The sequence below is a fragment of the Pithys albifrons genome, chromosome 10, assembly GCF_047495875.1.
Source record: "Pithys albifrons albifrons isolate INPA30051 chromosome 10, PitAlb_v1, whole genome shotgun sequence".
NCBI lineage: Eukaryota > Metazoa > Chordata > Aves > Passeriformes > Thamnophilidae > Pithys > Pithys albifrons.
Window position 1 is genome coordinate 13,894,493 of NC_092467.1, and position 18,042 is coordinate 13,912,534.

At 37.1% G+C, this 18,042-nt stretch overlaps 1 protein-coding gene across 1 annotated transcript in view; it reads left to right on the plus strand.

Moving 5' to 3' along the window:
• The window catches only part of COL11A1 (collagen type XI alpha 1 chain), a 128,552-nt gene extending 111,220 nt beyond the window's left edge, over positions 1 to 17,332 (plus strand). The window contains exons 55-67 of the mRNA XM_071564612.1: positions 4,469 to 4,522; positions 4,893 to 5,000; positions 5,086 to 5,139; positions 8,032 to 8,085; positions 8,817 to 8,924; positions 9,533 to 9,586; positions 9,677 to 9,712; positions 9,828 to 9,881; positions 10,689 to 10,938; positions 12,898 to 13,010; positions 13,784 to 13,852; positions 14,502 to 14,735; positions 16,415 to 17,332. Of these exons, the coding sequence (XP_071420713.1) occupies positions 4,469 to 4,522; positions 4,893 to 5,000; positions 5,086 to 5,139; positions 8,032 to 8,085; positions 8,817 to 8,924; positions 9,533 to 9,586; positions 9,677 to 9,712; positions 9,828 to 9,881; positions 10,689 to 10,938; positions 12,898 to 13,010; positions 13,784 to 13,852; positions 14,502 to 14,735; positions 16,415 to 16,561 (1,335 nt within the window). The 3' untranslated portion in view covers positions 16,562 to 17,332. The remainder of the gene's footprint in view (positions 1 to 4,468; positions 4,523 to 4,892; positions 5,001 to 5,085; positions 5,140 to 8,031; positions 8,086 to 8,816; positions 8,925 to 9,532; positions 9,587 to 9,676; positions 9,713 to 9,827; positions 9,882 to 10,688; positions 10,939 to 12,897; positions 13,011 to 13,783; positions 13,853 to 14,501; positions 14,736 to 16,414) is intronic.
• Positions 17,333 to 18,042: the final 710 nt, after the last annotated feature.

Here is an 18,042-nt window from a genome sequence, read left to right on the forward strand (position 1 = left end):
TTTGGAGTCATTAGCCTCTGAAATAAAATAATTTCAATGCAGCTTTTGTGCAAAATTCTGTCATACCCTCTGCATACAAAATTAACAAGCAGACATTTCTGTAACTTATGAAGCTATTCCATTCTTTCTAAAGTCTTTGAAGCTTCACAGGCTTTACAAATATAGCTAATCAAACCCAGTAAATAATGTTATACTTACAGGACTGTAGTAGATGCATCAACCTTTAGGTCTGCTTCAGAGGGAAATTAGATGCAGTTTTTACACTTGAAAAAACAGAAGTGTCATCATTAAAAGTAAGCTGAGAGTTATTTAACAAAATATGTTAAATTGCTCTATTTAATGGGCTTGAGTGAGCTGATATGCCTAATTAGTTTTATCTATTTTATACAATAATCTATTTGCTCCACCAACTTGCAGTATATTTAAAACACTGTAAATGATGATGACAGCATTAGCAACCTTATCACTAGAACTGAAATATGGCTTGATTGAATATGAGCTCTCAGTATGTTTGTTTGACATCAAATTAGAACTTCCTGCTTTATTATACAGAAAGGCAGTACCTCATTCCTAACAGATGGACTGTATTTTATCTGATTGTACCTAGACAAAAACCCACTGTAGAAACCCAAACTCCATCTTACCTGCAGTTTGACATATTTCCAATTTAGGGAAAATGCATGGCTAAATTTTGCCAAGTAATCTCATTCCTGAATTCCAAAGAAAACATTTTGTAGAATCAGATTCTACATTACTTGAGTACCAGTATGTTTCAAGCTTGTAGAAAGTGAAAAGACTGAAAGTTTCACACCTTGCTGGAAAAATGAACAGGAAAAATTCTTTTTATTAGTTTTCATCTTTTGTATGGAAGAATCAGTTTCAACAAAAAGCACTGAGAAGTGTCCTTTCATCTGGATTAAGAAGGACTCAGCATTTCAGTAGTAGTATTGCTGTCTGTGAAGGTGCAGCTCTGGCTATAGTACTAGAAAGCGACATTCCACCCCATTTTGGCTTTTTGTCTCTGAAACAACAAGCTGTCAGGGCTCAGAATTCATACTTTTTAATAAAGTCTCTTGAAATCATCAACTGTAGAATCTCTCTATTTAATTTGTTACTTATTTTTATTTCCCTCTTCCATTCTATTTTGGAACTGAACCTGTACTCGGTTTTACTGCCCACTCTTCTGAAATTTTGTTTATTATTAGGTGTTGGAGTTTTGAGCAGTCTCTCTTTGGTATTGCCAGTTACAAAGAGGATTCCTCAGCTTTTCCTGGGAAGCAAATTCTAGTCAAAGACATGAACATCAATAGTTTTTTCATTGTGTCTAAGATGGCTACAGATACATACTTACAGTGACATTCAACTGTCAAGTGAAGGCCAAAGATAAGCTATTTTGCCTAATTATTTATGGTTAACAGTAATAGGATTACTGGTAGCTGGTGAGTTAAGCAAATATCACACCTGTTTAACTGTGGTGCTCTAAAGGCTTTGACAACAAGTATCTTGCAGACCCTGTGAGGCTGTCTCCTGAACTAGCAGTAGGGTGAATTTCTTTTAAGAAATACTACCAAGCAAGTTCACATCAGAACAATAAACCTGTTCCAAATTCTTTCTTTGAAGAATTAAAATTGACTATCATGCTAATGACCACTTAGCTCAATTCTAAATCAAATTAAAAGGTTAAATCTATGGATGAAGCTGAAGTGGATACATCATTAGAGCATTCCCCAAATTTGTACCCTAATTAATATATTAATTAATATATTAATGTATTAATATACTGCCTACTTTAATTAAGAGATGTCAATACTGCAGCAAAACAATTCTCTAAATTTTGACAAGAAAAGTTTATTTGGTTCATTGCCTTTATATATAATGTACCTTTATATATAATATTATTTAGGAAAAAATAAAGTATTTCTATGAAGGAGATTCTTTTTCATTTGGCTACAGCATCACTCTGCCTCAGCAGGGTGCACTCACCACTTAAAAATTAAGCTGATTTTCTCTCTTGATTGCAAATGCACAGGACACCTAACAACATGCCAGGTTCTTATCTCAACAGGCCCAGGAAATGCAGTAATGGTTTGCTGTATTGGAAATCATGGTTTAAGTCAGGTGACAGACAGCTATAAATGACAATTTAAATTATTTTAATGAAATATGGAAGAGCAGACAAAAATGTTCAATAGGTTCACAAAACAAAATTGAGAACAAGTTTGTTTCTGCATGACTGTTTTAGTATTCCTGGCTCTGCATAAAATGTATCAGGCAATATGTCTGAAATTACAGTGCACTGATCATAAAACTCACCAAGGTAGCTGGGGGGATGAGGGTGGGCAGCTGTGCAGGAATGTGCAGTTACTGTTAGTCAAATATTTCCTGTCAGTGTAAAACCAGACACTCCAACAATTCCAGTGTAGGAAGGTATGATAAATAATAATTAGCAGTCTCTCCCTCTCTGCAGAAGCCCCACCTGTGCCAGGCCAGCGATCCCAGCTGTCAGCAGGAGCAGTTCCCTCAGCAGCTTTGTACCCAGAGCAGTGCTGGCACTGTTTGACTGAGAACACCCCACTTTGTTTGGCACTCAGCATTTATTGTATTTGTAACTTAGCCATTGCAGTGGCTGATTAATTCATGCTGCAGCTCCATTTCTAGATCATGCAGACCATATTTCTCAAATACAAACTACCACACTCAACCCCTTCCAGTTTCTTAGGCAGGGTAGATTATAATCCATATGGGAACTTCAGTGTAAGGAATTTTCAAGCAATGGACATGTAAATTACACCATGTAAGAAAACAAAGTCATGTTTCTAAAATCTTCTGAGTTAATTTAGGTATCTGTTGATTCTTTCTCTTATTACTGCAAACTATGATCCACCAAACAAATTACAAGCTACAGTAAGGTTATATGCATCAGACGTTATTATTTATTATTGGAAAAGCAGTGATTTAAAATGTTCTTCCTGTTTTAAAGTCAGCATTTGGACTGCACTGACCAGGGCTTTTTAGCTACTATGTTTTTTGAAGAGATAAAACTCAGTCCTTTATCCATTACAGCTCTTGAAAATACAAAAGGGAGAAACCTGTTGATACCCACAACAAATGATCAAAGTCCACTGTGGGTAATTCAGTTCATTTTGTATTACCTGTGATGTAAAGCCTGACCTGCCTCTGTTGGCCAAAAGGTTCACACAGTGAAGCAGATGTTCAGTTCTACCCTGGGGAAAGCTTAATTTCAGAAGCAAATGAATGATCTTAATATACTTCTATGTAAATAGTTATAAAATGAATATAGTTTTCCAGGAATTAAAACTGGGGGAGTCGTGCAAGGTATTTGACAGTAGTAGCAGACAGGCTATGAAAAGTTTGGGCTTAATTCATCTCTAGGATAAAAAATTGCTGTTAGGTCAAACACTGGTCTAACTCCCTGAGCCCACAAAGATCTGATGCTTTAATTTTAGGGGGCCTACATTGGTTTTCTGTATATTTTTACAAAGTAAAAAACAGTAAATGAATAGAAGTGATTGAATTTTTCTTGTTGCTGGTCCTTACAACTTGGTGTTTGTTTTTTTGGGTTTTTTTAATTTCTACATAACAATCTGCTTGTTGCACTAACAAACAGATGAATCTTAGGAATTAAGTTTCATAGATTCACAAAATCACACCATTTGATCATGGTCACTTTTCTTTCCTTTTGCTTTAAGCTGATCATTGGTTGGTAAGAAATAGCTGCTTGGAATAAAGACATTTCCCAGGTTAAAAATTAACCTTGTAAGAGAACAGTTGGTCTATTATCTCGAGTGCATCTTTTCAAAACTAAGTATACATAGAGAACCATTTCCAGAAGAGTACATTAGATTCTAGACACCGCTTCTGTTCATGACTGAAGCTATGAATATTAATTACCTGACCTAAAAATCAGCCCTTGATGTTTTGGAGGAGAAAAGGGTATTTTTATTTTTCACTTTCATATTTAGTGGATAATATATCAATTTTTGGCTGTCTAAACATAATTAGGCTGCTTACTGAGCCCATCCCTGACTTAGAGAATAAAGAAGTACTTGTCATTCTGTGCACTGTAGGTGACAGGCCCTTTTGGAATCAGTGGACAAACTACAGTGAATAGATAGAAGCCAAGGCAAAGCAAGTTTAAAACTGTTATTGTATGTATAAATTAGTATTGTTCACTTTCATTTGTATCCTGTTTTAATTTTTTTCCAAGCTATTTCTTTGGTTTGAACCTCATCATGTCAGATGTGTTAGGCAATGCATATTATTTTAGATACTCTAAAAATTCAGAAAATTTTATAAGGAGAAAAAGAACTGAAATGACAGATTGGTATTATTTATCCTGTGAATGATATGTCAAAGAAGAAATTTAATGTTATTTTGTAAGCATTTACTACTTACTGATACAGTGGAAATTGTACTTTCAGATTTTTTCAGTGTCCATGTTTTACAGGGACCTCCTGGAGCAACTGGTGCTGAAGGCAGACAAGGTGAAAAAGGAGCAAAGGTAATTACTGAAGGATTTTTTAGATGCATGGAAATACAAAGTATATATTAAAAAAATTAAAATTAAATTTCTCATCATGCACTGAGTAGCAACTTATCAAAGTAATAATAGGGAAACTGTAAACTCCAAATGAAGACCCAGGATTTGGAGTGGAGCCCCAGCAGTGCAGGCTGAGGAAAGGCAGAGGGACGTGCTTTGCTGCAGCACCTCTGCACATGGAGGCAGCACATCTGGCTCGGGAAATGCTCCTGTGCAGAACATTCGTTTGGCTTTTAAAAACCAGAGCGAGGAGCTTTGCTCTCACTTTGCATCTTGTGTATCCTTACAGTGCCAAACTGTCTTCCTCTCTGACCTGTTGTGTTCTTTTTAGGGTGAACCTGGTGCAGAAGGGGCTCCTGGAAAAACCGGTCCAGTTGGTCCACAGGGGCCTGCTGGCAAACCTGGCCCAGAGGGTCTCCGGGGCATTCCTGGCCCTGTGGTAAGTAAGGGGAACACAAAATAATATTTTAAATGTTGCATTTCGTCTATAGACTCTGGTAAAGCGCCCTTTTTGTTTTCTCTAGGGAGAACAAGGTTTACCTGGAGCACCAGGTCAGGATGGCCCTCCTGGACCACTGGTGAGTACCTTCCTTTCAGGGCCAAAACAGAAAAAGCACTGTACTATTAAAATTCACCATTAATGTGTCTGTGCATTTACAGAAAAATGAAAAGTCAGTTCTTAGCACAAAGTTGCTACTATTCTGTGCTGGTAAAATCTGATACATGACTGCCTTCAGATTTTATTGCTCTGCTTTAGTAGGCAACTGTGCTGAATGCTGCTGAGTTAGACCAGGTAAAAAATGGAATAAGGCAGTTGTAAACCAAAATCAATTAAATCCTCTGAGTAGAATTAAAAATCAAATAAAATGAAAGAAGCTTACAATAAAAAAATCTAATTCTGTCCCCATATCAGCAAACTTACCACCTTAAATCCTTTTGTTTCCTTAGCAGTGGCAAATTGTGTACATCCATTGATTTTAATGACTGCTAGTTTTAGGAAATTGTTGTTCATATGAGAAAAAGTTTAGATCATATCTGTTCCTTAGAGACAGAAAAGTAGAAATCAGAAGTAGGGCTAAAAAGATGCTTCTACCAAAGAAATTCAAGTCTACTATATGGCCAGCAGGTTAATTCTTCAAATGTCAAGCAAAGGTGATCCAATTCAGTGAAAAGGTCTCATATCCCTTGCTTTCCAAAGTCATTGAGCTAGAGTTCACCTCTGTGATCACAGTTGAGTCCCAAATTGGGAATGTAAAGCTTGGAAACAAAACATGGACTGTTAGAGTTTGATGGAAAAAAAATAGACAAGTCTTATCACATGCTAAGCAAAATCTGCACTGGTATTTCAGCCAGAATATCTCAGATTACTTTAGGAGAACAGGGCAATAAGGGCCCATCCTCAACTTCAGAAATGGTGTGGCCCTGAAGGGGGAAAAGGAAACCTGTGAGTAGGAAGTGGGAAGGAAATCCTCTGTTCCTTTTCCTATATGGACTTAGAGGATACAGAGAATACAGGTCCTTAGGTAGCCTCAATACTGAAAGGTTTGGCACTTAAGCTGCACCTGAACTGAGAATCTTCCCAAGAGCATTCCTGCCTCTCCAGTGAGAACTCAGAATCTGAACATCAGCTACAAAGTTTTCTTATCAGTCTCCTCCAGTACATAAAAATGAAAGGGATAAAAAAAATCTAGAATTTAAACTGAAATGCTGCATAAATCAAGATTTTTACCATAAACCTGTCTTTGTTTTTATGTGCATATGTGAGCATGGGAAATTACCGTTTCATTGACTGAATCACTTTCATGGGTGAAGATTTTTGAATAACTATTTACAATTCCAAAAATATTCCAAACATGCAACTTCTTAACCTATAAGCAAAGAGGTTCAGAACATATCCTTTTATGCCCCACACCAGAAGGTTTTTTTCCAATGAACAGTGATCTGGTACATAGCTGTATGCATTGATAACTTCTGTGTATATCATTATACATGGTATTGCAATGGCACCTACATTTAATTTCATTTTTCTCTGTCCTTTAGAAAACAATAATGATCAAATAATGTACTGATGAAGCTTTACATTATACATCTTTTTTGCCCTTTGTTTTAACATTCTAATTTTCTCCAAAGCCTCATGGATAGCATATTGTTTATAAGTCAGGGTTTGGGAACAATGAATGAGAAGCTGAAAGGAAAAGGATTCCCTGTACGTGTTCTCTCCAAAGAGTTTATGATGGGATCACCACCATGCTTTTTTAAGTTATGTGGGAAGCTTACAGATAAAATGCATGGAGTATGAGTCAGGGAACTGAAAACTGATCTCCTCACTTACCATTCTGTGCTGAAAGCTAAAAGTCAATGAACAATTATTCAGCAATAACAAGTATCCTTTCCCCACATGTCAGTCACTAGAATCCCCTAAATCCATCATCTAAAGATCTCTCTTCCAACCAATATTTGTGAGCTTAAATATTCAACTCAGACCTAAAGCTGAGTATATTAATGAACTACATACTCCCAAATGCAGAGACTGCCTGTCACCTCAACAAGAAGTTTTTTTCAATAAATGGCTGCAACTTAATTTTGGATTTTAAGAATGTAAAGTTTATGTGTAGAAGTTGCTGAGGTTAGGTCTCCCTCCTTCCCCTCCCATCCTCTGCAGCAGACTGCTATCAGGAGAAGAATATGAAAGCTGATTTGCAGCAGACCACAACACACTGCAGGTGAAAAGTCTGATTCTGTATTCCAAAAGCTTAAAAAATTCACATTTCTTTCATGAATTATGTATTTACCTAGGCTTTTGCATCTAATGATTCCTGAAGTGGAGATGGAAAGCGTACATGCTGAATAATATTTGGTACATCAAGTGTTACAGCACTGCTGAATCTGTGCCAGGTTGGAAAGGTCACTTACTCCTGCCATCCATAGCAGAATTTCACAGATGTCCACTGGCACCTGGAGACTTGTAGTGAGGAGAGACTGACTTAGCAGCTCTACACCTAATGCATACATCTTCAGTGTGAGATTAAAGCCTCTGAGAAATTCATGTCCCTTGCTTATGCACTGCTTGGCCTGAATTTTTCACCTCATTCTGTAGAACTTACACAAAACCAATACTGCCATTTTTATGAACATAGGAAGATTTCTCAAATCAAGAATTTAGTTGGCCCTCCACTTTATAGATTTCTAATCATGCACCCTTTCTAGATTTCTAATTATAAAGAAGTTTAAATATCACAGTAGCATCTTTATGCCTTTTTAAACATACATTTCAACTTTATTTTGGGCTCTAAATCATATATCATCAATTGCAACCATCAACCACTGTACTTGGATTACATAAGTACATAACTGTTACAAAGCACATAAATGCACTTTGACTTGCACTGCCTTTAATAACATCTCAAGAAAATGTGATCTGTGCAGTATTTTAAAATTTATTTTAACATTATTTCCCTTGATTTATTCAGGGTCCACCTGGCTTGCCTGGACTGAAAGGAGATCCAGGTTCCAAAGGAGAGAAGGTATGCTTTATAACTGTTTGTGCCTTGGCAATAGGAGGAAAAAGTTACTGCCTGTGTGGTAATCTATTGACCACATGATCTGTCCTTGCAATGAAAATACCAACGATACTGATGTAAAGAGAACTGTCAGTTTCACAAGAACAAACTAAGTAGAAATAACAAGCATTGGAGATTTTTATTTTAAAACAACAAAATACAAATACTTAAGAACTATAATACTTTCTTTTGAAATAATGGATTAAGACATCTGGGATAGCATTTTCTAATGGAGTCCCAACGATTTATTGATTGTGTCTCAGAGAAAAGCTATAGAGAAAGGAATATGAATATGTACTTTGTGACCTTCAGTTTTTGTCTGTGTGCTTGGATCAGCTGTTTATGCAGCTACATCACATGTGGAACAAATGTGCAACTCTGTGATACGCTTATAGCATCTAAATGGGAAAACTGTTACAAAGTCCGTAGCCACAGGTATTGTTATTTCTGTATCAGTTTCAGTAAGGACTATGTTGCACTTATATCTTTCACTGAAAAAGCAGTCACAACTTGCAAATAATCTTAAAGTTTAAAAGGCCATCTAAGAACAACAAATATGCTTTTAGAATACTTTGTTTTCAGGTGGATGACAAGAAACAGTGATAACATGTGAAATGTCTAATTTATGTGTTTGCAGAACACGTTTATTTTAATGTAGGTTGAGTTTTAACTATATTTTCTTCAATCTTGTTTAGGGACATCCTGGTTTGATTGGCCTGATTGGACCTCCAGGAGAACAGGGGGAAAAGGGTGATAGGGGTCTTCCTGGTCCACAGGGATCTCCTGGAGCCAAGGGTGATGCAGTGAGTACAACATACTTGTCTTTCCATTCAAGTTCCCTGCAAGCAACGAGTACATATTCCAGGCTTTCTTTTGAAAGAAAAAGTTATTAACATTTAACACCCTGAGCCTCTTACCAGAGGCTAAAACTTTCCTCACATTCTACAAAAACAGTGATTAAGCAGCTTAAAATGAGATTATAGAATGTTTGAGAAAATGAAGGAAACACATACGCTATGACATACACACACAGCACAAGTTAGGGACAAGATAACACTAACAGCACCAATCTCATCATGCTTATTAACAGCATTACTCAAAGGGCCTCCCTTTCTCCTAGCTATTAAGCCATATTTTTAAGACACTATGTAAAAAGTGAGGTTTCCAAACCAGTCTGAAGAGGAACACAGTTGTGACTATACATATTGCAGTGCAAGAACAACTACAAGCAACTTAAATTGTCAGATAGTATTTTAACCTTACAAACTATTTTGACTCTTAGCAAATGGTCTAAATCAAAACTCAGAGCTGGCCATTTACTGGGACTACCTTTTTCACAGAAATGCATTTTTAATCCTGTCCATTATGTAGAATGCTTTAGTTCTGTGCTTATTCTTGTATTCATTTTTAGGGAATTTCTGGTCCTGCTGGTCCACTTGGACCCCCTGGTCCTCCTGGTTTACCTGTAAGTAATTTCATCCAGTCTTCCTGTTCAAAACACTCCCATGTTGTGTGAAATACGCTCCCAACTGTGGTTTTATGTTCTTGTCCATAGGGTCCCCAGGGTCCAAAGGGTTCCAAAGGATCCAGTGTGAGTAGTTCTCATCTGTACTTTTTGTTCTTTTACTTAAGTTTTGCATGTATTATTTTTAAACACTGTGTAACTGTAGCATGGCCAACACTGTGTTTCCTTCATTGCTTTATAGGGTCCTGCTGGTCAAAAGGGTGACAGTGGGTTACCTGGTCCACCTGGTCCTCCAGTAAGTAAGAATTCTTATCTTGGCATTACACTGACACAGTGACCCTGTTTTGACGGGGTAAAAAACCAGCAATTTGTGAACTAAAATATTAATGATTGTTTGAAAAATCACTTTTCAGGAAACACGGATTCCCAGACACACAGAAACACGTGTCTGCACTGAAAAAGCCGTTAGAAATTTGAAACAAACAAATCCCCCCGGCAAAAGAAACACCAAAACCCCACCTATAAACCCCCTACAAACAAAAAATCATCATACAATAATTATTTAAGGTGTAATTGAAGCACAGAAAATAGAATGATACTGGTTTCCCCGGTGATAATCCGTTTCCACTATTTCCTTTTCATATCATAATAACTTAAAATGAAAAGAGTCCAAATCTGAATACAGTGTTTAAATTGCTTAAAATTAAATATTGCTTCACAGACCCCAAGTGGAATTTTGAAATTTTAGCACAGGAAACACCCACAGTTTTCACTTGTCATAGACTATGTCTGTGCTTGAGGGAATTGTCAGGGATACAAAGGCAACTGCAAGTCAGTTCTGTGCACTGATGTGAGGGCAACACACTCTTCCCCAGACAGCAATGTATTGGGAAGGATTTAGAGCATGACCATGGTTTGGCTTCTACAGTACTTTTTCTTCAAGTAAATCAAAACATGTAGGTATACATCTGAAGAATTAAGCGAAATAAAGAAATAAACACTTTGAAGAAATCCTCTTCAAAGCCTCTCCAAGCCACATTCTGGGGTCCTCCCCTGTTGAAAAACAAACAAAAAAGTTAATCAGATATGTTGCTTTCCTCAGGGCCCTCCAGGTGAGGTAATCCAGCCACTGCCAATCCAGTCACCCAAGAAGACAAGAAGATCTCCTGATTATATGTTATCTGATGCTGGTGATAATATTCTGGATTATTCCGATGGCATGGAAGAGATCTTTGGTTCCCTGAATTCGCTGAAGCAAGACATTGAGCACATGAAGTACCCAATGGGCACTCAGAACAACCCCGCCCGAACCTGCAAAGACCTGCAGCTCTGCCACCCAGACTTCCCAGATGGTAAGTTAGCATTGCAGGGGAGGCAAGGCTGAGCTTATGGTCTGCCATGGTACTTTGGCAGAATAATTAATTATTGGGACATGGGTAATACAGCCCCTCAAAAAATAGTCTCATTGAAGGTGTAAAATTTGTAAAAATATATGAGATGTTCTCTTAGTAAAAGCCAAAATTCTTAGAGTTTTTAAATAAAAAACAGTTGTTTTGACAGGTGGGCCTTGCATTTGCAGGACAATCCAAGCAGGGTGTGATGAAAGATTGATGCTGTTTAGATCAATGGAAAGTAAAATCACACATGTCAGCACACTGGGACAGCTAATAGCTTCCTTAGTAGCTGTATACTTTAGCTTAGCATAATAATAGAAAACAACATTGGTATTATAAGAGATTTATTATTAGTTATGACTCTCAAAGTCTTTCCTATTATTTCACCCTTAGTAATTTGTTCTACTGCACCACCACTGTTCTGTATCAGTCAGCAAAGTTTCTTTGATATTGTTCAGTGCTACCAAGTACTAGTGTAATAAAATGCAAAGTAGTATGAACAAGACACAGTGTTCTGAAGAACTAGCTTGATTTCATTATTCTTCATTCCTTTCTTCTTTTTTTTCTGAATTTACCCCTCTGAAAAGGTTTAAATGAAAGCCAGCCTTCACAGAATTTTCATCCTTTCATATTTTTTTCAATTGCGATGGATATTTTTCTGTTTTTAAATGGGAGGCAAAATAGATTTTGACAGTTTAATAATATTTTATTGCTTTCATTCTAGATAGATAAGAACAGATGGTTTGCCTTGAGGAGTAGTTAAGCAGTGTATGTGCTATATGAAAAGTACGTATTTTACAATTCAATACCCTCCCATAATAAGGAATGGTTTTTATAGAACACATTCACCTTCTTCATTTACCAGTATTTGCTTCTTATTTGGAGCCTTCATATATAAGTGATCTTATTTTTGTTAAAATAAAAGCAAATGTATTCATTAAAATACAGAATTCTCCAGGGAAAAGACTTAGAGATAGGAAAGAATGTTTTCAATAAATGCAGCCTAAATCAACAGAATATTTAAATCCCATAAATGCTTTGTCTATACCCTATATTCAGAAGACAAAACCAGTGAAAGGATTAGTCATTTCTCTTTGAAACCTTCACTATTTGTTTGAAATGGGATTAGAACTGTAGTGTAAGAAAATCAGTTGCTGTCCTGCTTGTGAAATATCTGGAGATAAGAACCTGCAACACAGAAATCATCATTATAATTAGAACAGTAGGTTTTAAAGAACACTGATTTTTAATGGCCCTTGGATGGACTGCCACTCTCTTTCATGCCCAGCCTTCACTACTGCAGCTTCGTAACCCAGGAATGAAAAGGTCTTTGCATGAGTTATATCTCTCTCAGTGAAAGCCTTGGGTACTTGTGCCAGATCCAACCCCACCAAGCCCCATGCAGACACCTTTTTATGCAGATAACTATGCAAATGACTCCAGAATTGGCTCCCTGACCTAAACCATAGCTTATTTCTGCCTAAGGCTGCCTCTGCTCTGGTTTTGAGAGTGCTCTAACCACAGGTGCAAATTATCCTTCTAGCTGAAATACTGAAATGACCGAATTGTTGAGACCTGCAATGTGTGCTCCACACATACTCTCATTGCTGTTCTAGACCAAGGTGTCTGTCTGCAGTTCCTCCAAAACCTTAGCAGTATCCTGCAACAGAGTCATGGTTTGAAGTCAAATTAGACAAAACCAAGAGAACTCAGATAAAAACAGACTCTGATCCTCCTGTTGACTTTCATAAATGACAACAGCAATAGATCATAAGGCAGAAGAGAAGGGGTTGCTTTCTTATCATATAACTCAAAATATCAAAAATAACTTTGGAGGACCATTAGGTAGCAATAAGGCCTAGTTCTTCCGAATACCATTACTACTATATAAGGTAAATATTTTCTCATCTGTTTTAGGGGAGTATTGGATTGATCCTAACCAGGGCTGTTCTGGAGACTCCTTCAAAGTATACTGCAATTTCACAGCAGGTGGAGAAACTTGCATCTACCCAGATAAAAAATCTGAAGGAGTAAGTACCAATCTGTGTTTTCAGTTGGCTGTTGACAGATCCTACTGTGCTGTTGCAATGTTAAACGAAACAGGATAATTACATTGTCTCATTTTCATATATCTGTCTTTCTAATTACATTTAAATTTGCATATATCTGAATGGAGCAGTAAAATGGTACATAGAGTTAACAAACACCATTTTCAGTCTTAGATAGGGAATCTATGCACCTGCTTGCTAACATATCACCACATTTCAGAATGCAATGCAGCTGAGCAGCCAGTTACAGTACATAATCTGGCATTTGTCACTTAATAGCTAAACTCTTACTGTGTGGATTCATTTAGACCTATGCAAAGCAGATGTTAAACACTGTTTATTAACAGTATCACTGTTACAGATGGGGCACAAGGTGTTAGACATAGGCTTTCTAAAAGCCTGCCTAAATGAGAGAGATCTATCAGCATCAACCCCAGTGAAAACTCTAATTTAAACACTCTTTGCAGCAACAATTTATACCAGCAGTTTACCTGAATCTTAACAGATTACAGTAGTCTCCCTTAAATAGAACTAACTCTCTTTATATACTATCAACTCAACTTCCTTGTAAAATCACCACTTTTAAGGCATTCTATTCAAGAAAAACATCCTATTTTAGAGCTTTAAAGTGGCTGAGATTTCAGGAAGAACCACTCTTTATTACCTGGTGTGAAATTTGTCCCAGGTAATGCAAAACTTTCATATGTGTTAACATGTGTTTTAAATACTTTTGTCTCTGCTGTTTGACCACACAGGTTAGAATTTCATCATGGCCAAAGGAGAATCCAGGATCTTGGTTTAGTGAATTTAAGCGAGGCAAACTTGTAAGTTGTCACTGCAACATAACTGTATTCACAAACCAGGTACACGTTATCCGCGGTCAGCAGATCCCAAGGAATTTTATCACTATTTAGACAATGAAAAGACCCCCAGCCTTTTTGCCCTAAATATGACAGCAGCTATGTGGCCTCTTGCCACTGGACAGCAGAAGCCTGCTCTGTATTGTCCCACAAGGATCCCAATGGTCACTGCACACCCAGTGAGGAGAATCTGGCTTCTGGTAGACCATACCCCACCAATGAACCTTGGTAAAGCAGCTGGAGCAGATTCCCTGCCCCAGTGCAGCTAACTGGAAATACACTGAGTATGCAAAGATGAGGCTGCAGGCTGACATAACTTTATGATTAACTAAAACCAGACTTCCAAAGGGAGTCTGCTGTTTTACACTATAAGGTAGGAGTCATTCTTTGTCTTTCCCAATGGAATATGTAGTTCTTTATCCAAAATATATTGCTACGTCATGAAAATCTATATACTGAGTCATAGATGTACTGACCTTTAAAACTCTATAAAATGTTATGTATTGGTTGATTTTTTTATTAAGAACAGTTATGTTCTTTTTTGTCAACAATAATTTTGGTTTGCATTGTAACAAAGTAGATAAATACTCATCTAACTTCCTGTATTTTCCAGCTTTCCTATTTGGATGTTGAAGGCAATTCCATTAATATGGTCCAAATGACATTCCTTAAACTACTGAGTGCCTCTGCCAGACAAAATTTCACTTACAACTGTCACCAATCTGTGGCCTGGCACGATGCACCATCTGACAGCTATGACAAAGCACTGAGGTTCCTGGGATCGAACGATGAAGAAATGTCTTACGACAACAATCCTTACATCAAAGCTCTCCATGACGGCTGTGCAGTAAGTAGAGCTTCAAAGAGTCGTTACAAAACCACCTGTCATTTAAAGCAGAAATCAAACAAATCTAATTTTTCACAGCTTTCTTCTGAGAAAGGCTTACTAAACACTCTACTTTTCATATACTGACTTTTAGTAGATTTTTAACTACAGTACACTAGTCCCACATTTAATTTTCACATGTGTACCAAAAAAGAAAATAACTATAAGCCAGGCAACAGAAATGGAACAAACCTGGAATGGAGGCAGGCAGTCAGCACCACTGTGCTGAAACTGCTACTATGAGCACAATATAAGAGAAGAACAGAAGAAAAAAGCATTATGAAGGGAAGCAGCCCATCAAAAGAATATATTTATACTAAAAATGAAGGCACATGCAAATAAAGTATTTTGTGAATACAGCAAAAACATGTATTAAATAAGCCATATGCATGTACCCAAACATAGTGAATTAATTTAATAGTTTGATATGTGCCTCTGTATTTCCTTTCTCATTTTGTGTAGCCAAAGCGAGGTGAAGTTTGCAGATTTTACCTTTCAGAATCCTTCTTTAGCTTTGCTAAAATCCCCAGAGGTGTGCAAACGTGCACGGGCTCTCTGTTCACCTCTCCTTCAGACCCTCTATGGGCACAGCAACTGTTACCACTTTTCAGAAACAGAATGGTTTGTACTCAACACTTTGAAACAAAGACATCAAATGAACAAATGGCAGTTGAAGCCTCATTAATTATTTGCAGTTTTGATATGGGAACATTTTGAAGGCAGTTTCTGAGAAGTCAGTGATACAGAATCAGAGACTTGAAAGTGCCAGGATACATACCTGGCTCTGAGGCAGAGATGCAGCTCAGGAGGTGCAGAGTCTCCACTCAGCAGTGAGAGCCCACCACACAACTGCTTTGTGTCAGCCTTTCTATAGCCTTGTATTTTTATTTCACTTTTGTTACCCACAGTGGGTGAATGCAGACCCCCCAAGAGAGCTGAAAGTTGTAACCTGTCACTAAGCTGAGAATACTCAAATCTGTCAGACTGGTTGCTCATCTGAACTGCAAAACCCTGGCACAGCTGAAGGGTCTCAGCAAATACAGCAGCCCATCCAAAGGAAGTGCAGTCCTGATAACTAACATGATGACTTGGCTGCATGACAGATAGAGGAGCTAGAGACTCTTCTTTGGGCACCAAGGGTGTGCCTTCAAAGCTGACTTACAAGTCCATCACTTGGCAGTCCAGGCAGAGTACTACTTTCTTTCCTGGCCAAACAGCGTCTGTAATACTTTGTGAGACAGTTGTTTTTCTTAGAAGTGGATCTTCTCTTTTCAGAACTAATTAGTGATTTTTTCACAAGGAAGATGTGCACTTCTATGAGAATATTATTTATTAAATAGCGTGGACGTGAACTGAGAATTCTCTAAGAAAGATGAAATGTCTTAGATTATTTTTCTTTTGTAGGTCTTTTTAGTAAGCGAAAAACCTATGGGTCATTTTCCTTCTAAAATCAAAACATTCCAGGTCACATGTTTTAAAGGAAATCATAAGAAAACATAAACTAGAGTTTGCAATATCTGGTGCATAATGGGGCAATAATTTACAAATTCTACACTTCAGAGACTGCCTATGAAGATCCTCAGCACATGCTCTGATCTATAACGGTTTGCTTTTTTTTTTTTTTGCTTCTTTTTTAACAGTCAAGAAAGGGCTATGGAAAGACGGTGATTGAAATCAACACGCCTAAAATAGACCAGGTGCCTATAGTTGATGTGATGATCAATGACTTTGGGGATCAGAACCAGAAGTTTGGATTTGAGGTTGGTCCTGTCTGCTTCCTCGGTTAAGCTTAAGACAAAATCAGATCAACAAAAATGTTGCACTTTGGTGCTACCAACCCACTTCATGCCACATGCAAGTTTTGAATAAGGATGGTATAGAAAATACATCTTGCTGTGTATGTAAGTCTTATCTAGAAAGTAATCATTGCCCTTGTAGGGCCAGAATCACATGACTTAAACTTATTTTGCAAAGACGCTGTGGCACAGACAGACAACTAGGGCTCACTTCAGGAAAACCCCCCTTTGGATTCCTTTGGTGCTGTAAAAAAATGACAACATGGTGCTCCTTCCATTACAACAAAGAGGTGTTAAGTGTTTAATAAAATGTAATTATTCTATGTACAGTACTATACTGTTGTTTCTCTGTCCATTTCCAAAACTTGCATGTGTCTCTGAATTGCACCTGGCTCTTATTTTACATTTTCAAAACTACATGGTCAATACTGTGTATGTATTGTGAAAAAACAAACCTGTAATTGCCAGTGAAGCCAATTCCATTTCTGATTAATAATAAAATCCCTTTGTATATATTGTTGTTGAAGAGCTTTGTTATTTGAAGTCGCCAGTAAACTTAAGGTGGCAAAACTAGAAGATCTTGAGCAGCACACTCCAACAACCCTTTTCTGCTGATATCACTCTGTGACAAGGAATTTTGATAATGAAAGCACCTTCAAAGGTGCTGTGTTCCATGGTGCTATACCTCAGACTTTTTATTTTCTTTTCTAATTCCATCATTTCATAAGATAACTGTATATACCTAAAATAAACAAGTTTCTATTTTTGGGTGGGGAAAATATGTAAGAAAAAAAGAAACCTCTGTGTAAGAGAACTGTTAAAAATCTGTGTGAAATAAATTAGTCATGTAGGTTTCCTTTTTTTTTTATTCTCATCTGGATTTTCCATTGTGCTTATTTGATCTGCATAAATATAAAAAACTGAAATCTAAACAGTTATTTATGGATTTTTGCAGTGTTTACTCAGATGTTTATGTAAGCAATGATGGATGTTTGCTTCCTGAACAGGATACTAAAAGTTTCAGAGAATGGTCCTACACAATATTTGCCCGTCCATTAATATGAATGATTTTTCTTCCTGTTACTCCACCTGAAGGCCAGGGATGCAATATGTCTAGGTCATGTGATTCTACACAGTTGCTAAGCAACACAGAAGAGGGACTGCTTCCTCCAGAGCTGTCTTTGACCCAAACAATTTGCTACTCAAAGCTCACCAAAAACACGTGTTGGTTTGGCCTTCCCTCTGAACGTTTTATTCAGGTAGTTGGAAGTAGAAATTACATTTTAGCTTTACAACACAAATCCTTTTGTAATTATTTTTCATAATATATGTAAGACTTGAAAAGAAATGTTTGTTTCTATTTCTTATAAAATGTTAAATTAAATAGTACTAGTTTCTGCTGGCTCATTTCCAACTGGTATTTTCTTATGCACGTTTATACATGTAAAAGTGAGATTTCAGAAGTCAACTTC